The sequence below is a fragment of the Chaetura pelagica genome, unplaced genomic scaffold, assembly GCF_000747805.2.
Source record: "Chaetura pelagica isolate M959 unplaced genomic scaffold, ChaPel_1.0 scaffold565, whole genome shotgun sequence".
Lineage (NCBI taxonomy): Eukaryota > Metazoa > Chordata > Aves > Apodiformes > Apodidae > Chaetura > Chaetura pelagica.
In genome coordinates, this window is record NW_009953388.1 from 393009 (window position 1) to 415454 (window position 22446).

General features: G+C 43.9%; 1 protein-coding gene across 1 annotated transcript in view; it reads left to right on the forward strand.

Annotated features, from left to right (window-relative positions):
- The first annotated feature begins 913 nt into the window (after positions 1-913).
- SCGN (secretagogin, EF-hand calcium binding protein) overlaps positions 914-22446 on the forward strand; it is a 30249-nt gene continuing 8716 nt past the window's right edge. The window contains exons 1-5 of the mRNA XM_009998293.1: positions 914-1048; positions 13853-13945; positions 14245-14334; positions 15129-15185; positions 18013-18090. Coding sequence (XP_009996595.1) covers positions 914-1048; positions 13853-13945; positions 14245-14334; positions 15129-15185; positions 18013-18090 — 453 coding nt within the window. The remainder of the gene's footprint in view (positions 1049-13852; positions 13946-14244; positions 14335-15128; positions 15186-18012; positions 18091-22446) is intronic.

The following is a 22446-nucleotide window of genomic DNA, read 5'->3' on the forward strand; positions in this document are numbered from 1 at the left end:
GAAGCGGACGGGGCGGCCGTAGGAGCGGGAGTCTGCCGGGGTGTCCCAGCTGCCCTCCCGCAGGCAGGTGGCTCAGAGCTCCTCTCTTCTTCCTCCGCACACTCCGACCTGAGGTCTGAAAATGCCTTTTTTTTTTTTTCACTCCAAAGTTGTTGGTTTTTTTCGCGTTTTCGTGACCTCTCCGTTGCTTCTGCTGTTCCCTCTTGTCCCTCTTGGTCGTGTTTTTTTCGGGGGGCTTCTCTTCTCTTCTCTTCTCTTCTCTTCTCTTCTCTTCTCTTCTCTTCTCTTCTCTTCTCTTCTCTTCTCTTCTCTTCTCTTCTCTTCTCTTCTCTTCTCTTCTCTTCTCTTCTCTTCTCTTCTCTTCTCTTCTCTTCTCTTCTCTTCTCTTCTCTTCTCTTCTCTTCTCTTCTCTTCTCTTCTCTTCTCTTCTCTTCTCTTCTCTTCTCTTCTCTTCTCTTCTCTTCTCTTCTCTTCTCTTCTCTTCTCTTCTCTTCTCTTCTCTTCTCTTCTTTTCTTTTCTTTCTTTTCTTTTCTTGTCGCCTTTCCTTGCTTTTTCCTTTTTCCTTTTTCCTTTTTCCTTTTTCCTTTTTCCTTTTTCCTTTTTTTTTCTCTTTTCTTTTCTTCCCTGAAAAGTTTTCTGTAAAGAGAACTCCTGCAGGAGCTCTGCAACCCTGTGCCCAGCACCCACATAGAACTAATGATAGAATGGTCTGGGTTGGAAGGGACCTTAAAGATCATCTGGTTCCAACCCCCTGCATGGTCAGGGACACCTCCCACTAGACCAGGTTGCTCAAAGCCCATTCTAACCTGTCCTTGAACACTTCCAGGGAGGGGGCATCCACAGCTTCTCTGGGCAGGCAGGGCTCCTGCTGAGACTCCCACCATCCAGCCTGGGGGTCCCAGCACACAGCCCATGCTGTGGTTCCCAGAGCTCAGGCAGTGCCACCTGACCATTCATATATTTGACTTTTATTTAGACAATGGTTACATAGAAGGGAAGGAGCTTGACAGTTTTTTTCATCACCTCCTGGAGAAACTTGGACCAGAAGTAAGTACCACACCGTGTTGGTTGTGCATGAAGCCCAGTACAAAGGACATTATGCTGAGAGATGATTTGTGTTTGTTGTTCTCTGATTGATGTCTTCCTTCGTGATCCTCAAGGGAAAAAAAGCTTCTCTCTTGGCAGCAAGGTTGCATTTAAGCAGGTATAACAACAAGTGCAGTCACCTGAGAAGTCTGAGCAGTTGTTCTCAGTCCAACAGCTGCTGCCATGGTGAGGCTGCGGTTGGCACCAGCTGAAGGGTCTTGTTGGAATTGTAGAGATAAAGTAATTTACCTCCTTTGACTAGGAACAAATGGAAAAGCACCAGCACACAGTCTGGTAGGGAGAGGGGGAGGACGGTGGTGATGATTTATTCAAGCTAGTGCTGATTACTTTTGTTAATATGACAGGTTTCTGTCCAAGGTCAACTAAAAAAAAATATATATACTGTCATTAATTTTAAATCGTGCTTAGGGAGAAGATGTGCATCTGTATTGATGAAACAGCTAAGAAGGCAAACAGGAGTCAATTCTGTTGCTCTTAAGGTCAAGACCTGGCTCTCAGGTGTTTCTGGGTTTCTGTTCTTGTTTTCTTTCCTATTTTTGGAAAGCATTTCCCATCTCTCACTCTCTGCGTCTCAGTTTTACCAGAAAGTTGCAGGTCAATTTACAGGGACTGGTTTCCTTAGCTCCAGGTCATAAGTTGTCTTTGATTGGCACCATCAATGAAGAGGAAATCCTGCCACTAAAGTCAGATGCTCAAAAGTATGTAAAAAATACATTCTGATAATGGTCTTAATATTTTCACTGCACAGTGTGTGCCCAACTAGGAAGGGAAAAGGACTAAGCATCTTCCAAATGGAATGAGAGAGTGTGCCAATAAGCAGGTTAACAAGGAGATGACAGAATTCTTTGAAGGAAAAAATAATCAATGAAGAGGGGGAAAGGTGTTTAGTGAAAGGCATAAATTCATGAATATCAAGTGTAAAACCAGAATTGTACGTACAAGCCAATTAGGATTCTTGCATCTTTGGGGCTACAATAAAAATGACAGTAGCTGTGAATAATTTTTCAAGCATGTTTTTGTTTAATTTTCAAGCAAATTTGGATTGAAATATTGGCAGTTTCTGCAGAAAAGCCTTTGTAGTGCATGGAAGGATAGATTAACCAACTGGCACATAAAAAGGCATTCAAGCTAATAAAAAAATTTCAACGATAAGTGCTAAGAATCAGTAGGTACACAGAGAAACTGATTGGAAAGAAAGCTGAAAAGGTCATGACTGTTTGCCCAGGAAAAAAAAAAAAAAAAAAAAAAAAGAGAGAGAGAGATTGGATGAGATTGGGAGCTGCTAGTCTTGGGGTATTGAAACACCAGTGTGAAGGATGCTCAAGTGAACCCAGTGAAAGCAAACATGAGACGTTGAAAGAGAGGCTTAAAATGAGGCAGCAGATGTCAAGGCTGCAGTGGGTCACTGAAGCAAGGGACCTCTGAGTGGGGCCCTCCAGAGTGAGCTGTAGCTGGTGATAAAACCAAGGTTTGGTTGGGAATCATAGAGTGGTCGTAGTTGAAAGAACCTCAAAGACCATCAAGTTCCAACCTCTCTGCTATGAGCAGGGACACCCCACTAGACCAGGTTGCAAAAGGCTTCATTCAACCTGGCCTTAAACACCTCCAGGGAGAGGGTTTCCACAACCTATTCCAGCACCTTACTGCCCTCATGGTGAAGAATTTCTTCCTGATGTCTAACCTAAATCTCCCCTCTTTCAGTTTAAAACCATTACCCCTTGTCGTATCACTACCATCTCTGATGAAAAGCCCCTCCCCAGCTTTCCTGGAGTCTCTTCAGGCACTGGAAGGCCACTATAAGTTCTCTCCAGAGCCTTCTCTTCTCCAGGCTGAACAGCCCCAATTCTCTCTTCACAGCAGAGGTGCTCCAGCCCTCTGAGCATCTTTGTGGCCCTTCTTTGGATCCTTTCCAGCAGCTCCATGTCTTTCCTGTGCTGAGGGCCCTGGAGCTGCACACAGTATTCCAGGTGGGGTCTGAGCAGAGCAGAGCAGAGGGGCAGAATCACCTCCCTGGCCCTGCTGGCCACACTTTTGATGCAGCCCAGGATGCAGTTGCTCTCTGGGCTCCAGCACACACTGGTGGCTCATGTTGAGCTTCTCATCTACTACCACATCCAAGTCCTTCTCCTCAGAACTGCTCTCCAGCCATTCTTTCAGCCTGTATTTGTGCCTGGGGTTGCACTGACCCAGGTGCATCTTACAGTGCAGGCAGCTTCCTGATGGTCAGAGGTCAAGAGGAAACTTCCAGCCCCACTCTGCCCCATAGCTGCCCTAGCACATCCCTAGCGCGAGAGTTTGGACAGAGCATCGCGCCAGCCGGGCTGCAGACTCACTGTGTTACAGCAGGTCTTGTCATCTTGCTGATATCAGTGTGATGTTATTGTATCTATTATATCATGTTAGGCATCAGCACACAGGCAAAATGAGGGTGTTCTAGCAATGAACCAACTTGCTTTGAGAAATCAAGACCTGTTTCACTAATTGCCAGAATTCTCCACTTAGATGACTCCAGCTTAAGCCAGCACCCTCATCCAGCGTGCATCTCCTCTGCTCCTGCTGTCTAGGTTTTGTCATTAAAATAAAAATCTTAAGACAAATTGAATTAAGAATGAGCCAACTCCCTCTCTCCCAATTAAATAGAAGAAATAAGCTAATTCTGGAAGACAATGATCACCCACTGCCAGGAAGTTCAAACAGGCTCTCAAGTGTTTCTGGTTTTGTCTCCTGGTTTTCTTGCCTGTTTTTGGCAGTATATCACCTCAGTAGTATTATCCTGAAGGGTAAGATGATGCATTGCCTTGTTCCCCTTCACCAGCAGCCTGGTTTCAGTTCTTCTGGGACAAAATCGTCTCCTGCCCAGCAGGTAGCAGGCAGAGCAATGGCAAAAAGCCCAAGGTAAGCTTTGTCCTGGGAGACTGAGAGCAGTACCCTGCCCTGCTCCCCAAGGCATGGGGATCATCTGTTGGACTGGCTTAAGCTAAGGTCTCTGGTACCTTTGTACAATGAGTTTGTTTAACAATGTTGAGCCATTTTTCTGTATTTCATGTGATCGTATGGGCTTGTGGTTACAGTGGGAGTGGTAGAAGATCCCCTTTGCACTGTTTTTCAGCATCCTCATGATACAAGCAGTGAACTAGGACTGAGCACCTCTCTGCTTTAGTGCTCTTTTGACTTTTACTCCTTCTTTGGGCTCTTAACATCTCTGTTTCCTTGCACAGTAAAAGGGGCAGACAGTAACACACTGGCATAAATTCCAGATGTGTCACAAGGATTAATTAGTGACTCTCTAAAGTGCTATACAAGTGATAAATAATGTTATCAGCACTAGAAGTTGTCTCTGCTTGAATAGCAAATGGCTCCATAATTACATTTTTTTCAGCCTGCACTCTCAAAGCTGTTATTTTTCTTAATGACCACTGTAGTCCTAGAGCTCTGTTTTTCTTCCCAGCTACTCTGTAACATCCCCAGCTGACAGTAAATGCCAGGGGATGGGAGCAGCTGGGAAAACAATGCAACAGGGAGCCTGTTGGGAAGCTGAGAGGGACAGCTCTTCCTGATGGCTCTGAGCAAGGAAGGAATGTTGAAATACCATCCAGTGAGGGAGGTGAATTCATCATCTTTTATTGAACCATCAATCATTTTGAGAGGGGGAAAGGAAAACTTTGCAATAAAGGTAGACCTACAATAAACCAGCCCAAATCCCAAGTGCTTCTTTCTGTTTCTCCCCCAGCAATGGCTCATTGTTGGAGGCATTTGGATGGTGCTCTTAAGAACATGCTCCAACTTTTGGTCAACCCAGAAGTGGTCCGGCAGTTGAACTAGATGAATGTTGGATCCCTTTCAACTGAAATAGTTCTTCTCTGCTCTGCTCTGCTTTGCTTTGCTTTTCTCTGCTCTGCTTTGCTTTGAAGGAAAATCCCTTCAATTTCTAGGTATGTGTTATATACCCACAAGGTTTCAATGAAACACGGGGCATTTATGACACTACAGTTTATATAAATTCTCAATCAGCTGGAAGAGCTTCTGTGGTTGGGTTTGTTTGAGGGATATGAGGCAGAATCGAGGATAATTCACCACACACCAGCACAAGTTTGTAAACTGCTGGCATTATCCTTCTATTGTTATTACTCCTATGACTTCCCTCTAACCATCTGGGCCTCCAGCTCCCACCCTGCTGCTGCACCACTGCTGTGGGCTGCCTGTGCTCTCTTCTGCTCACCCTTTATTTTACATACATACACCTTTCCATGCATTTTCTAGAAGTTTTTATATTGAGGTGAAAACTTAATGATAAGGACAGTTTCTTTCAGCACTAAAGAAGTAATTATATCAAAACAGGAACTACTCTCCATGCCTTTGTCTCTTAAATTATTGTGTATCTTTCTTTCTGTAGAGATTATTTAGCATCTTCCTTGCTTGTTCTTTGCTATACCTTTAATGAAGCCCTATGTATATTCTTGTAATAATTAAAGAAGAAGAGTTTTATAGATGAATGGCTATAAATTTTAGATTTGGCTTACCGAAAGTTTCAATAAAACCAATTATGTTTGGGCAGATACAGAAGGAAATGCCTGTTACCATTACACTTCCAGGGCTCTTTCATGGAAAGGTATTTAATTTGCTTAAATTATGCTAAACGTAGATAGAAGACTTTCAGATGAAAGTCAGTTGCCTTCACTTAACTGTAAGTGTGTAAGAGACCACATGTACAAATTTTTGAAGTGTAAATTTGATCAGGCCAAACAGGTTATAATCCCCCCACCCCCAAACCACCTGGATAGTTATGACTTAAAGGACCTGAGGTTAATCCTCAGGAGCTCTACCTGAACAACCATAAAGGATTTGGTTTTGCTTCTGACTTCCAAAGAAGATGAGCAGATGATGATTCTTGCACTTCATCCTTGCTTCGCACAATGTATTGTCTATCTAAATTATGCGTTCGATTTAGTATGGTCAGGAATGCAGCACCTAGTTGTTCAAATGAAGTTTAATGGTCAGTTTCTCAGCCAGGCTCAGAGCCATCCAAAGCAGTTTCCCCCTGTGTTTTACCACCCCAAGAGACCCAGGATCACAGATCAGGGGTTTCTTTAACCAGCAGGTCAATAGCAAGAAGACCTCTAGCAGAAAATACTCAGCCTGCATCCTCCACCAGACTAATTGAGAAATCTAAAACCTGAGTCTATCCAGATTATTTAGTTATAAGGAAGAAATTCTTGACCATGAGGGAGGTGAGACACTGAAACAGATTACCCAGGGAAGTTTTAGGTCTCCTTTCCTGGAAGTATTCAAGGTCAGATTGGATGGGGCTTTGAGCAACCTGGTCCAGTGGAAGGTGTCCTTGCCCATGTCGGGGGGTTGGAAGTAGATGATCTTTAAGGTCCCTTAAGACACAAGCCCTTCTATGACTGCCAAATACAGTCTTCTTTAGGTGTGTTTTTTGTCAGCCTTGATTAGTCTGACCAGTTCTTGTTCCTGTTCCTGCACATTAAGGCAGGGCACTGCAAGCATCTGGAGATATCTCTAAAAACAAACTCAACATGCCTGTGAGAAAAATCAGACACAACATGTTTTCATTGCCCAAAGGCATGTAAAAAAGCTCTCAGTCCAGCAGCAGGGGCAGAACAAAGAACCTGTCCAAAGCCTAACCACAAAACCATGATGGCCCAGGGAAGGCTGTAATAGCCTTTGTTGGATGCTGGCATCTTCTACATGAAGAATTATTTCCCACATGTGTGCTGATGAGAGCAAAAGAACCAAAACACAACACAGGATGACAGGATAAGCACTCTTCTGCTGTAGCATGCAGGATTACAATAAATCCTAACCAAAATACAGGGCCAAATTCTCCCCCGATAGCACTGCAAGATTGGCCAAAATGAGAAGTTGGCCTGGGAGCTGCAGAGTGAAATCCCCTATAATGCAGGCAATTCAACATAAAACTGCATGGATGAAATTAAGTCATTAATGTTGTTCTGTTGTGTTGGGTTTTTTTAATGCTATGGGATCTGAAGTGGAAATATTTGGCCAAAAAAGAGTTCTCAGCTCAAAGTGTGTGTTACTGATGTCTCATCTGGTCTTTGTTGGCCTCCTCTCTGTACTGTGTGGCTTTTGGCATGGTAACAGTTGTTGAGTTTGTTTTCCAACTAGCATTCTTGGCAGACATAGTTTATTTTCATGGATCTTGTAGGAACTTGATATCTTGGGACCCTTTGCCCTCCTATCAAATCTGGCTGAAATGGTGTTAGGAGAAACATGTGCTCAAGCCAGCCTTTTCAGAGAAGCCTCATTATTTTGCAAGAAACAGGCTAAAACAGTCACTTGTGTTTAGTTTCTTCTTGCTTTTTTTAGCCTTATCAATATAGTGGCAGGCTTCCAAAAATCATGTCAAGAAGGAAAAAAAAAAATCCATGACAAGACTGTCTTGGCAGGAATGAAATGAGACATTCCCTTTCATCAAGTGGGAAAGTCTCCATACTGCTCCAAACATTTGATTTTTAACCCCCCAAATGAATGACTCATAGTTGTGTTTTCATCAAGGCAAGCCACTGCCAAGCACATGGATCCCTTAAGGAGCAAAAACTTAATTAGAAAGCACAGAACAAGAGTGTGATGATACAAAAGGAATGGCTTAACAAAGAAAACCCATGACAGCCAGGTTTCTGAAGAGCCAGAACTAATCACAACAAATAAATCAAATGCTGGGCAGACTTAAATAAATAAATAAATAAGGAGCATGCAATTTCTGTTATTACAAACAGTACTGAAAATCAGGTTACCTTTGTGATGCTGAATACTTCTAAAGGGTTTTGGCAAAAGGGAAGATGAAGACTGGAAAGGAGGAAGCACAAAATTCGTTTGTTATGGCAACTTGAGGCGGAGAAGCTTTTCTTTGCAAAACTCTGTGGAAGAGCATCTATAATAAGAAATGTACTCCTTACCCTTGAGAAATGTATGAAAACGGTCACCTACTTAAAACTGTGTTTTTATGAGGACAAAAATGACATGGCTTTTCCTTATGGCATGTAGTAAGGATTTCTTCCTTGGCTGGGCGGTCGGAACACGCAGCAGCTCTCGGAAACCTCGCAGTGTGCAACCTGTGAGGGAGCAGGGCAGCTGAAGCTTTACAGCCTGAGGAGAGGTTAAAGCATCTCTCCATTACAGGCTAGCTCCCATCATCATTATAGTCCAATGAAGATCATATTTCATGGAAATTAGCAGAGGGTTGGGGTTTCTTTCCCTTAAAGGAGCACGAGGAAGACACTGCTGGGGGTCACTTCTGCTGCAGGACCCATTCTTGCCAAGCACTTTCTCTGCAACTGCCCTGTTCCTCAGCCCAAACCTGAGCAAAATTGGAGGTGGGTGCTAGTTCGGGTATGTTTTCCAGACTGGGGCAGGGAATCTTCTTCAGTGAAGTGTTGCATCAGTCCTGAGCATCTCTAAAGCTGTTTCTGCCTTAAGTGGGCAGCAGTTCTGGGGAAGCTGTGCTCCTCTGTCAATTAGGGCTGTTGAACTCTCGATTAAATTCACTTCCGTGAACTCAGGGAGGTGCATACAACAGAGAAAACAAGGAATGACAAGAAAGGCCTCCCCATAGAGACAGCTACAGGAAAAAGGATGAAACCACAATAACTTAAACATTCACAAAAGGGAAAATTATCCATCTGTTAAGAAGTCTGCAGAATTTTAGCCTAAGCAGTGAGCACTTGAGAAAGCTTTGCAAACCTTTGAATATAGGGAGGGATCTGCTGCTTGAAAGAGGCAACAGAATCAAGACAGCATTAGCTCTGATGAAAAAAGCTGTGCTCAACTACAGCTGTGTTCTTGCTGCAAAGCCATTTCCCCCATCTCAGCTCACAGAGATAAGAGGCATGAATTTGTACCGTGCTGTTTGTACACTTGGTTTCCAGAGAAGAAAGGTGGTATATTTTTTTTTTTATTACTCCCCCTGTATTTCATATAGCTTGAATAAATGAAGCATGAGCCTAAGTCTTTTGAAAGCTGAGCGTGTTTGGTTTCCAGGCTTTCCTGCTTGTTGAAATCTGTAGTTGAACAAGTTAATAATTAAAGAGAAGGAAGGAAAAGCAAACTTCCCTGGGAAGCCAGTGGCCATTGCACTCGGCACAGCACCTGTGTTTGTCAGTGTCATTTGTCCCCTCATCTGTCTGCCTGGAGGTCTCATAGCATCATAAAGTGATTTGGTTTGGAAGGGACTTTAAGATCATCAAGTTCCAACTCCCCTGTCATAGGCAGGGACACCTGCCACTGGACCAGGTTGTTCAAAGCCCCATCCAACCTGGCCTTGAACACTTCCAGGGATGGAGCATCCTCAGTTTCTCTGGGCAACCTGTTCCAGTGTCTCTCCACCCTCACACTGAAGAATTTCTTCCTAATGTCAAACCTAATTCTCCCGTCTTATAATTCAAAGTCATTATCCCTCGTCCCATCACTACATGCCCTTATAAAGAGTCTCCCCTTATTCCTTTTCTGCCCCAGATCTTTCTCCCTCTATCATTGGTCTCACTTCCCCTCAGCCAGCTCACTGCAGGGTGGCTGAGGCAGGGAGGGATCCCCTGCAGCCCCCTGGTCCTGCCAGTGCCCCTCTGCAGCCCTGCAGGGTCCTGACATCCCAGCTCAGCCCATTTTTGCCCCAATACTTTTCTCCCTCTGTTTCTGGAGCATGCTTTTGTCTAGGCATGAGGCTGCTGCTCCTCAGCTGCCCAGTGTTGCTGCCTGGCTGCAGCAGTGCCTCAGACCTGATTTTGGAGGCAAACCCATGCACAAAACAAAATCTAAAGAAGCCAGAGAACTGAACTTTCTTCCTAAACCTTCAGGGAGGGATTGGCACAACCAGCCCCACTGTCCTGCCTGTGCTCTGCAGCCTGCCCAGGCTGCCCTGCCAGAGGCTGCTGACCTCTGAAATCTGATTACAGAGTCAGCAAAAACAGCAAGAGTCTGCAGTTCATGGCTCTGCTTGAACAAGGGGAACAAATCATGCAGATTACATGTCAGGGTTTTTTCCAACCTTTTTAACGTTTTTGGAATGGAAAGGCAATCAGAGAAAGCTGCTGGTCTGCACCACCAGTAGGTTGGTCTTGGAGTCCAGGTCTACCAACTTGATTTCTGCTTGGAAGTGGCATGGCTTGTTTGATCTTTTTTCTGTTACTTTTACAAATTTGTTCTGTTTTGTTTTTAATAAACATAAAGGTCACCTTTGAAACCTAATTGACATAAACTAAGATGTATCATTCTTAGTGTAAAAACTTGTGATACGGAAAGAATTTTGCCTTAAGCACACATCTTTGGAGTGCCAGTTTGTGCAGTATCTTTTACTTCACTTTCCCTCTTCAGGAGTAAAGGCTGGGGTTTAATAGATCCATTTCCACTTGCGTTTCATAAGTAGAATATTTATGAACAGAGAGATATTGCCCAATGTAAAAAAATCCACTGTAGCCACCCCTTGAACTAACTGCTGTTGGAAATATTCTAAGTATTTTGGGTATTTGCTTGATGTGTGCCATAGTTTAAATCAGTGGAAAATTTAAAAAAAAAAAAAGAAAAAAGGGAGGCAGCCCTGTTTTTATGCAGATAACAATGTCCCTGCCACACAAAGCTCAACAAGTGGTGGCTAATAGCTGACATGAAGTTGAACAATAAGCTTTCTTAACAAATTACTGGTCTGAACTCCACAGCACACTTTTCAAATATCAGCTATGATTATCGTTTCAGAAATAACTGAACCTCCTGGGCACAGAGGAGGATAATTTCAGAGCACTTTGCAAGCCTATTAAAGTTGGCAACTGATAGGCTTGTGTAACACCAGGTGGCTGGCTCAAAGTGTCAAGGTGCCATCAGAAGACAATTTAAATAGCATGAAGGCGAGTTATAATGCTGAGGGGAAAGGCAACTGTATGTTCATGGTCACTGGTGTGCTGTACCCCCTGTGCCCACATGCAGGGGGTTGGCAGGGAGCACCACCTGCAGCAGTGGGTGTGGGTGCCCGGCCACGCAGCCCCCAGGGCTGGCTGCCACCACTCTGGGGACTGGACTGAGAGCCACCACCAGGCAGGCCCCAAGTTGAAGGCTGCCACCTCGGGCACATCCTTGCAAGGTCACTGCTGGGATAGTGATCTTGCCTCTGAGTGGCAAGTTGCCAGCCCTTGGCCATGTGCTCCAAAGGTGTCCCTGAAGGATGTACCCCACCTGCCTTGTGAAGAGCCACGTGGGTGCCCCCATCCTTCCATTCCCATTCCTAGATTCCCAAATTTTTCAACACTGTGCACATGCTAGTCCTGTATTACTCTGGGTGAAGGCGTTTCTCTTGTTCTAAGTAGTCTCCCTCTTGGTGATTTTTATGTGACATTTATAATCTAAAGCCAATTAACTCTTTCTCCCCTGATTTCAGTGTAGGATCTTTAGCACTGTGTATCTGATATCTGTGTAAGATCATAATGATTTTGTGCAGGTAAGTGTTCATGAGCTCTGAGTCTGGTGTGCATTAAGGTGAAGGCAAATTATCTCATAAATGATCAGTGATACTGTCTACCTACCCATTTACCTATAGGTATTTTTTTATGTTATTATTAGCAGGAAATTAAGGCTGCAAACATCAGTCACATCTAAGGGTGTGGGGAAAGCTGGTGACAAAATGTGTGCAAAGATGGACCTAGCTTAAAAAGTCTAAGCAGAATATACTAAATTTTCTTTTTGATTACCTCGTCTGTGACATCCTAATGTGTCTCTACATCTCTGTCACTGACCATGGCAGATGCTGCTGAGCAAAAGGTGTGCAGCAGTTCCACCTGAGAGCATCTGGAAATTGCTCTTGTCATTTGCCTGCTACTGAGTGTGGGTATGGCCAAGGAAGGCTTGGGGTGAGGCATGTTCAGTCTCCAGCGTGGTGGTTTCAAATACTGAAGTAAGAACATGAGCTGCAGTTGCTGTGTGTGCAGTCCAGTCATTGCTACCCAGCTCAGAGCTGACAAACCTTACAGAATGATCTCCTTCCACCCCATGCAACTTTTTGCAGAGTTGCTCCAGTTCATACTTTGCAGAATCAGGGCCTAAAGGTGCACATCAGGCAGTGAATACTCTGAGGCCTGGATGTCCTACATCCAGGGCACCATGCAGAGCATGCACACCCACCGCTCGCTCTGCCAGGACGGGCAACAGAGAGTGTCCTTTCCTAGGAGATTTATACTTGCTTTTCTTCTGAACAGCCAGGCAGGCTGCATTGATGTACGCCCTGAGAAACTTGGAAAAAGTCACTTGTGGTCTTGTGTCACACTATTAAGAAACTGATGATTGTACAAACTCATAAACTTGCAAGAGTAGCTGAAAGGACAAAAAACTGAGTTAGGAGTCCCAGGAAGACTGGACAGCTATAGTCCTTACTCCATCTGGCTGTAGAGATGATAAAACCTTTGAAGTGTTTTTCTTCAGGGTCAGGGAAGAGCTTATAGAATCACAGAATCATGTCATCATTAAGGTTGGAAAAGACCTTCAAGATTATCAAGTCAAGCCGTAATCCAACTGCCACAACCACTAAACTATATCCTAAGCACCACATCTAAGTGCTTCTTGAACATCTCCAGGGATGGCAACTCCACCACCTCCCTGGACAGCCTGTTCAAATACCTCACCACTTTTTCAGTAAAGGTTTTTTTTCCTAATATCGAACCTAAACCTCCTCTTGCACAACTTAAACCCATTTGCTCTCATCCGATCACTAGCTACTTGGGAGAAGAGACCAACACCAGCCTCTCAACCTCCCTTCAGGTAGTTGTAGAGAGCTTTATTTATTTTTCTTGCAAAAAACGCTACAACAGTGTGCCAAGAGCCAGTCTGGGTTATCCTCCTCCCTCCCCTCCCAGAGACAGTTATTTTCCTTGGGACTGGGAGAGGAGCCAGGACCTGCTCAGTGTGGGTGCAGGAGGTAATGCTGGTCTTCATTATTGCCTGGGAGAGATTAACTAGCTGAGCTTCCCAGCCCAGCCAGAAAGCTCATCTGACCAGAGGCCTGTCCCCAGGATGGGGAAATGGTATTTCTTGTGGCCCTGTCAGACCAGGTAACCTAAAGATTATTGCTAAGAAAAGGAAAACATGCATAATGAACCTAAGCATTGTATTTAAACTGTCACAGCAATGCCTGTCAAAACATAGAATCATAGAATTGCTTGGGTTGGAAAAGACCTTTAGGATCATTAAAGCAGTTAAAATTTGGCAAGTCCTGAAAGCTCCTCACTATGTATTCATTGATTATGGGGTTGAGCAGATGCCAAGGGAATATAAATTGCTTGAAATCCCATGCTATTAACCCAGACACACTGGCAGGGCTTGGTGCCAGGTCTTGAACCAGTTGACAGGCAAAAATAAGCAACAATCTAGCTCCACTGACACCTTTCAAGGCTGATGATCTAATGAATTACAGAGATACAGTTCAAGGATAAGGACATCTTCCTGAACAGAAAATTATTAAGATGAGCAACATGAAAATGGCTGCAAACCCAAATCCCAGTAATTTGGTGGGAATAGCTGGCTAAAGGAGCAGGTGTCACTGGAATATTTTGGGCTTTCCAAACACTGGTCTTCCACCTGAAAGCTCAGTTGCTATGCATAGCAAAAATTCATCTACAGTGTTTGTGGGCTTTTAGAAGGTTGGACCCTTGACTGTAAGGATGCAATGATCCTGGTCATTACCTGTGACTGAGAAGAGGTTTCACGGGCATGTTGTTTTTTCCATGTCAGGATACAATCACAGAAGAAAAAATACAGAGGATGAAGGATCAATTCATGTCTGCCTACGATGTCACCACAGATGGACGCCTGCAAATCCAAGAGGTATCTTTCCCCAGCCCCAGCCCAGAATTTATTTTACAGGAGAGAGAATTAGGACGTAGAGCAGACTTGAGAGATAGGGGAGGTAGAGCTTGGGTGTGGAGGAGGTGAGTCATGGAGTATTAAATTAACCAGATCTCTTGGTTTGGGGTTTATTTCCAAGGCAACAACATGCCCAGCTTTTATTTCCCACACTAGGTCAGCAGAGCAGCCACCCAAGTTTTTCTGTTTCTTACACATTTTGAGTTTGTTTGGGGTTTGTTTAATGCTTTTTATTTTATTTTATTTTATTTTTTTGCCAGCTTGCAAATATGATCTTGCCAGATGATGAAAACTTTCTGCTGCTTTTCCGACGGGAAACTCCCTTGGACAACAGTGTGGAATTCATGCGGGTTTGTGGCTTCACATTGTTTCTTCCCCTTGCATGCCAGCAGCTTCAAAAATCTACATTTCCCCCCTCCATAGAACACAGCATGGGAAATATGTGGTTACTGTGGAAGCAAAACATGTCCTGACCTGTTCAGGTAGAGAAGGTTATACCATTTTGTCCTGGTGTGTGGCGAAAATCTCTATAAGCTGGCTCAACTGAGGACCACCAGACCATGAAGTCTCCTTAACCTTGCCCAGTCTCCCTCCACTCTCTGCATCCAAGTATACCAACATAGAATTTCAGTTTTGTCAAGACTGATCATAGAATCCTAGGATCATAGAATCCTAAAATCATCGAATGCCAAGTTGGAAGGGATCTCAAGGATCATCCGGTCCAACCTTTCTAGGTAATACTATAGACTGCTTGCTGTTCATTTTATTTTACACCTAAACTGGGGATATCTGTAGATCAATGGCCAGTTGTGTGAGGCCTTGACTTTTACTTAGGGCAAGAAGAGAATTTGCATGTACAAATTAGGTAAGAAATGTGGAGCTGTTTCTTAGTCTTTTCTTCCTTTTATAGGCAGTGTGTCTGCATTAAATATGTGATAGCAGCACGTCACATGTCCAGCATCCAAATACAAGTAAAAGCTATTGTGTGCAACGTTTACTTTATTTTGTCTACAATTAATTCAATATTGGCTAATGCAACAGCTTGCTCATTATGAAAGGCCTGCTTTGAATCTTTATGATCTGTCACCCAAGCAGATGATTGACTGCAATATTGATGTCATCGTGTCCATCTATGTCCCTCCAGATCTGGCGCAGCTACGATGCTGATAGCAGTGGATTTATTTCAGCTGGAGAGCTCAAAGTAAGTTATTCTAACAAGTCTGTTTGAGCTTGATCTACAGCTCACTGATGTCAACGGGAGCCTTTTCATCGGCTTTACCACTTTGCTGTCTTTTTGTGTGTTTGACAAAGAGTATTTCTAGGTTGCTTAAGGACTAGTTTAAGGACTTGGGAACCCCCAGCCTCCTGGCACAGCTCCAAGGATCCTGCTGGGAGGGATAGAATTTTTTAGACTCATAGAATAATTAAGGTTAGAAAAGACCTTTAAGATTATCAAGTCCAACTGTTAACCCAGCACTGCTAAGTCCACCACTAAACCATGTCCCAAAGCACCACATTGGCATGTCTTTTAAATACTTCCAGGGATGGTGATTCTAACACTTCCCTGGGCAGACTGTTCCAGTGCCTGACAACCCTTTTGATGAAAAAAGTTTTCCTAATACCCAATCTAAACCTCCCCTGGCACAACTTGAGGCCATTTCCTCTTGTCCTGTTGCTTGTTAATACAGAAATGAGACCAAACCTCACCTCACTACAACCTCCATTCAGGTAGTTGTACAGAGCAACAAGGTCTCCCCTCATCTGTTTTTTCTCTAGGCTACCAACCCCAGTTACCTCAGCTGCTCCTCATAAGTCTTGTGCTCTAGACCATCACAAGCTTTGTTGCCCTCCTCTGGACTTGCTCCAGCACTTCAATGTCCTTCTTGTAGTGAGGAGCCCAGAACTGCACACAGTACTTGAGGTGTGGCTTCACCAGTGCCCAGTACAGGGGGACAATCACATCCCTACTTCTGCTGGTCACACTATTTCTGATACAAGCCAGGATGCCATTGGCCTTCTTGGCCACCTGGGCACACTGCTGGCTCATATTCAGCTGGCTGTCCATCAACATTCCCAGGTCCTTTTCTGCTAGGCAGCTTTCCAGCCACTCTTCCCCAAGCCTTATGGGGCCTCAGTAAGTATGTCAGCCTTTTCCTCCTCCTTTGTCAGTAACCCCCACATTCCATAAAGGATGAACTGTCTCCTTAGTCCTCCTCTGTTGCTAATGTATTTATAGAAACATTTTCTTTGTCTTTTATGGCAGTAGCCAGATTCAGTTCCAGTTGGGCTTTGGCCCTTCTGATTTTCTTTCAGCATAAGCTCCCTTCATAGCCTTTGTAGTCCTCCTGAATGGCTTGCCTCTTTTTTCAAAGGCCATAAACTCTCCTTTTTTCCCCCTCTTTTCCAGTCAAAACTTTCTCTTCAGCCAAGCCAGTTTTCTTCCCTGATGGCCTTTGGCAGGTGGGGCAGCTTGCTCCTGTGCCTTTAAGATTTCCTCTTAAAGAGTGTCCAGACTTCCTGGACTCCTTTGCCCTTCAGGACTGCCTCCCAAGGGACTCTGTTAACCAGTCTCCTAAACAGGCCAAAGCCTTCTCCAGGAACTGATAGCATCTCCAACAAGTGATTCAGGAAGGGACAACTCTCCACCACCACCTCTTACTGGGACAACATGCTGCTGAAGCCAACTCACCACCAGGACAACTCTCCACTGGACTTGCTGCTGAAGCCAACTCACCCCCAGGACAACTCGCCACCAGGACATCTCTATGCCAGGACATCTCTGCCCTGGGACAGCCCTCCTTGGGGACAACTCTCTATAGATCAGCAGATGACCCAGGACTGTGCCGTTCCTCATCTGCCAATCTGTGGAGAGTTGTTCCTGTGGAGGGCTGTCCTGCTGTAGAGATGTCCCAGGGGTGAGTTGTCCAGCAGGGAGCAGTCCCAATGGTGAGCTGTCCTGATGGCAAGTCGTCTGCAGCAAAATGTCCCATGGAGAGTAGTCCTAGAAGCCTCCTCTCCTTCCTATCCTATCCCTTCTGTGTAGCCATCCACTGCAGTGCTCCAGTTGTGCAAGTCATCCCACCACTTTCTCTAGATTGTGACTATATGGAATGGCTTCTCCTGTTTGTTTTCCAACCTGCGAGCATTGTTGTAGATGCACTTCAGTTGGGTTATTGATGCCACCACCATTTAGGGGTTAGAATCCCTATGTGACCACTCTTAGGCACTTCCATGGTTTCTAACTGATCAATAACCCTTGTGACTTTGCTGCTGTGTGGATCTCCATTCCCTGCCTCAACTGAGGTTGCAGACCAAAGGACCTCACTAGCACACTGTCCCTCACACATAAACGTATCACCCCGTAGACTAATCCCTAGTGAGCTTGGTTTTATCCCTTTCCACCTTCAAATGAGGGCGGGTGGTCTGCTGTTGTCCTTGTTGTCCTGCTTCCCCCTTGCCTCAACTTGGCTTTGCACATGTCCCTCACCCAGCTAAACAGAGCCAAAGCCTTTGTGTTTCATCCATGAAGTTTCTTCACAACCTCTTTCTGAGCCTGGAGATTTTCTGAACACTGATTTCTTTTTAAAGCTCAGGCTATTGAGGCAGAAGCCTGTTCAGGAACCAGCTGGGAGCAAAAGTCCATGCAGGGGATGCAAACCCTGCGCTGACCTCTTGGCTTGTGGCTCCAGCCTGGGCTCCACCAGAGACATGAGTGTTTTGCTGAATGGCAAATATTTTTATATGAGATGAGTTAGCAAATATTGCAGAACTTATATTATCTTTTGCTTATTTTGTGAGTAAATTATGACTTGTTCCAGTATGCCTGCTCTGGGCAAATTTGGCTATTTTAAAAATTTATTTGAAAAAATATGTTTCAATTAAGAATATGTGAACTTTATATGAAATTGAAGACTCTAGTACTAATCAGGGAGGTGAATTTTGAGTCATGCTGAATTTGAATCAAATTTCTTACTGTTATTTCTTCAATTTATTCTAAGGAGTAAACTTTTTGTCTTTCCTTACTACAGGATTTCCTGCGAGATCTCTTTTTGCAGCATAACAAGACAATTACTGAAGTAAAGCTAGAAGAATACACTGATACCATGGTAAGGAAAGACAGTGATAATGTCATTTAGATTATAGTACTGCCTAAAAAATCTCCTCCAGGGTCAATGTCTACAGGACCATAAGTGCCCTCTTAAAGGTTGCATCTTTTCCAAGACAGCTCTGTGGACTTAGCCTACACTGCTGCTGTTTCTTTGCACTACACTGGACATCAGCTGTGAACAGCATTTCATATATTTTTGCTTTCAATTGGAGTGTTTAATATGAGAAAATAGCTCAATTACACCAAAGCTATCCAAGCCCTAAGTCCATTACAATAAATGAATAAATAAATAGTTGAGGTGCATCGTGCTACGGGGCTTGTTCAGCCTCAGTCAGATCTCCAGCTCCTTACTTCCCTGCCTCCTGGCAAATCCTTTTGCTCCCAAGACACGCAGGTATTTGGCTCTTGTGCTCTGCAAAGCCCAGCAAGCCTTGCTGACTCCCTGCTGCTTCCTTGAAATGCTGGAAGGTTGCAAGCTCCAACTCTTCCCCTGCTTTATCACAATATTCCTTTTATCCTGCAATCAGCAACATAGTATTTTCAGTGTCAGTTTTGCATCAGTCACCTGGATTTCAGAGCAACTTACAAAAAAAAAAAAAAAAAAGAAAGAAAAAGCTCATTTCTGATGTCATTCTCAAGGGTGTCATTTGAATTCCACTAGCAAATGTCTACCATTGAATTTTCTAAACCATTTGCTGCTTTGATTCTTGGCACAAAATCTGTGTTTGTGCCTAAATAATAGCTTGGTATGCAAGCAAAGTGGGAGCTGCCCACATGTTTGCAGTGCCATGTTATGTATGTACGACACATCTGTGCCTAGAAATGTGACTCTTCAGAGCAAAGTGAAAAACTTTGTGTGTGAGAGGGGAGTGCACATTTTTTCTGCATATTGATAGGACAGTGAAGGGAGGGGAATGTGAGCTACAGAGATTATTTTCCAGCTGGCAGAGCTTGAAAACAATAAAGCTCCATAAACTACAGCTAGAATAAAACCCTTCCTGGCAGTGTTTGCAGGTAGTAAGTAACCTTTTTGCCGGTCCTTTAAGGTTTCCATCCCCAGAATCTCTGATCAGGTGCTGAGGAACAGATGATCTGAAGCTTGTAGACACAGGGCAGTTTATTTCCTCCAACTTCTTACCCCTTCCAATAATTTCCCAAGAAAGATCAAAGATTTCTGCTGCCCCAACACAGCTAGATACCAAAGCAGCCTGGGGCTGACAGCCTGGTCTGGTTTCTGTTACCATGTCTTTTTTTACAGATTTGCTTTGTATCTTTGGAGAGGCAGTTTAGTCTCTATGTTACAGGATAAAAATTGATCTGGGAGAAGGGACACTTTGTATATTTGGGGAAATTATCTGAAAGGCAGATTTGCTCATAAGGACAGAAGTTTGCAAATGCAATGCCAAAAGAATCAGGGATGTGAATGGATATTAGAAAATGAGGATATAGCAGCTGATTATTTTTTTTCCTTGCAATTCCTTGCTATAAACTGAAGACCAAGGATGATTACAACCACACCTGATCCCAAGAACTAAGGCAAGGTTTGAAATCGTAACACCTGTAATCTTAACCTGTGATATCCTGTAGTAAAATAGAGGATATGAGTTCTGTACATAACAGCCAAGTACCCACATGGAGAGCATCTCTATAGTAGCAGATGCACTGCATGAATTGGTGGCACGGGAGGTTGTCTGAAGTAGGAGAGCAAAATTACAAGGAGGGAAGAAAGATTCAGTCTCACATTTGTCGTGCTGGTTTAAATAGGGAGAAGTAAGTCAAGGAGCCAAGAGCAAAAGCATGATGTCAAGGCCCAGGGCAATGAGAGCTCTTTGCTTTTTTCACTTTCCATGCGGAGCGGGGAGCTGCTGAGTGCAGTCCTGATGGGACCCTGCCACCATCACCACCGTCTGGGAAAACAGGGAGAGTGGCCCTTCCATTTCATTGCTGAGGCTTTCACAGAATTTCTGTTGCATTGTTAGCAACCAGCAGCACTGATCCCTTTACTGTAGAGTGGAAATATTTATATTTCTCCCCTCAATTACTTTCCTCCCACCCTTTTCTCCATTTAGAGAACAAGCTCTGCGGGACAAGAAACTGGTTCTGCTACACTCAGCTATGTGGTCTTTCAGGGTGGCCCATCTATCCTATTCATGGCTCCTAAGTGCCATGTAACAACATTCACCTTGTGTCCCAAGGAGCTGTAAATACAGGACTTTACAGATATCTACCTCTTTTCTGTACATCCACAGCTAGCTGCACACATCTTAAGCAGCTACTGATATACTGAGTGGATCCTAGAGCTTTCTGGAGATAAAGGGGGAAAGATAGGAACTATCATTTTTAAGAAGCTAGCTCAGGCATGTAAAAGAAAAAAAATAATCAAGCTATATATGATTCTGTGCTGGGTATTTCAACTTTAGCTTTTGAGAAATGTGACAAGATATCATACCTATCAGGGCATGCTTAATACTCACCACTTCTTATGCTGCTTCAAGTAGTCTTATACTACATTGTAAAAAGCTGGGAAGAAGCAGAAAGTATTTCTTTTAGAAAGGATTGGTTGTCTCCAGAAAAGAACAAGCTTTACCAGATTGCTTAGAAGCCATTATTTAAGAGGCTATTCTTTTTCCTTATGGCCTTGACATCCTCTCTTCAGAGAACACTGATAGAGATCAGGGATTTAATGAACGAGTGATGAACCCTTGGAAATAAAACAGGTAGTGAACGTGCTGGCATTGCACAAGACCCATGAGTCTGCTAAATCAAATCTTAAAGAGCACTAAAGCCACTGGGGAAAGCAGAGAAGAAGAGCATTTGAATTCTCAAGACTCTTCATGAGGGAATTAAGGCAGCAACGCTGAGCTGAGGAAGCCCCTTTGCACGCAGAGTTCTTACTTTTCGTGCCTACATATATATATGTGTGTGTGTCTGTATTAACAGTCAGGAAGTGTGTATTAGCATTTATTTACATGCACCCACTTGCATGAGAAGATACATGTGCAGTTCTGAACCCTTCCTGTGGTTATAGACTGAGAGTGGTTGGCAGGGAGTAGGTGCACAGAGGCAGAAGCAAAGCCCTGGGCCTCTCCAGGCCATGAGAAGATGCCTCAGGGGTCCTGTAATGTGTGCTCTGGGAGACAGGGTGGGCATAGCTAAAAATGGAGATTTTTTAAGAACATGGTGAGATTGTTCTGCCTTCCTGAAGTAACACAAGCTGGAGAAATGAAGGCTTGCCCCCTTACTGCTCCATGAGGAGAAGGAGGCTGTGGAGGATGACAGTAGTACTGTCCCTATCGCAATCCCTTCCCAACTCCCCTCAGCCCCCAGAGACAAGCTGCTGTTAGGTTTCTGGGTCCTGATGAAATTTCAGCCCGTGAACACCCAGATTTTGCCTGCATTTGACAACATTTTGCCCTGAGTGACAGCTTCCACACCCATGCAGGCACATAGCTGTGTACTTAAGCAAAACACTGTGAATGAATATGAACCAGATGTACGGCATAGTTTTTAAATGAAATTAAGTATTTTTCCTTTTCTCTTTTGTAAAAACAAAATTCTTACTTTGCTTTTTTCGTTTTGGCATATATTATTACCTTGTTCATAGAAACAGGGGTAGCTCATACCTTCCCAGATAGCAGAGTCATAGGGTCACAGAGTAGTTGGGGTGAAAGGGAAATCTGAAGATCATCTAGTCAAAACCCCCTGCCAGGATCACCGACAGTAGATCAAATTATTTATAGTTGGGAATCCCAATGTCTGCAAGCCACGTGCAGAAAAAGATCATTACTTAGGCAAAAGTTTGGCAAATTAAGTAACATTACTGCTGAAAGAGTCATATGTGCAACACTGACATTCGTATTTTGTAATGCCAAACTGAGCATTAACATTTCCTTTAATTATTACATTTTAGCAAAATGTAAAGATAAACTCCCCCCAAGCCAGCATACCATCTCTGCCTACCACAAGCTAAAATTCTAGAGAGGTGTTACATATAAGCTCAGTGACTTACAATTCAACAAGCATTGGTCATGAACTACAGCATTTGAAATTTGGTAGATGGAGGTGCCTGAGGATGCAATCTTATCCCTAGAGAAGTCAATACAGAAATCCTCCCAGTTGTAATGATGCCAGGGTAGTGCTGTGCTTATCTGCAAAGGTTCTCCTGGGGACTGAGCTTCGTACCCTGTGCACACAAGCCTGCAGCTGACAAGCTGAGGGCTCTTTGTCTTCTCAGTCCAAAGGCTGACTTCTCCCTGAAGTCAGTCTGTGTCTATGACGATGCACTGTGGACAACCTTCCTTGTACACTGGGGTATTTCTGTGAAAGTCAAAGTCTGTCTGTGCTCAGTGTCAAT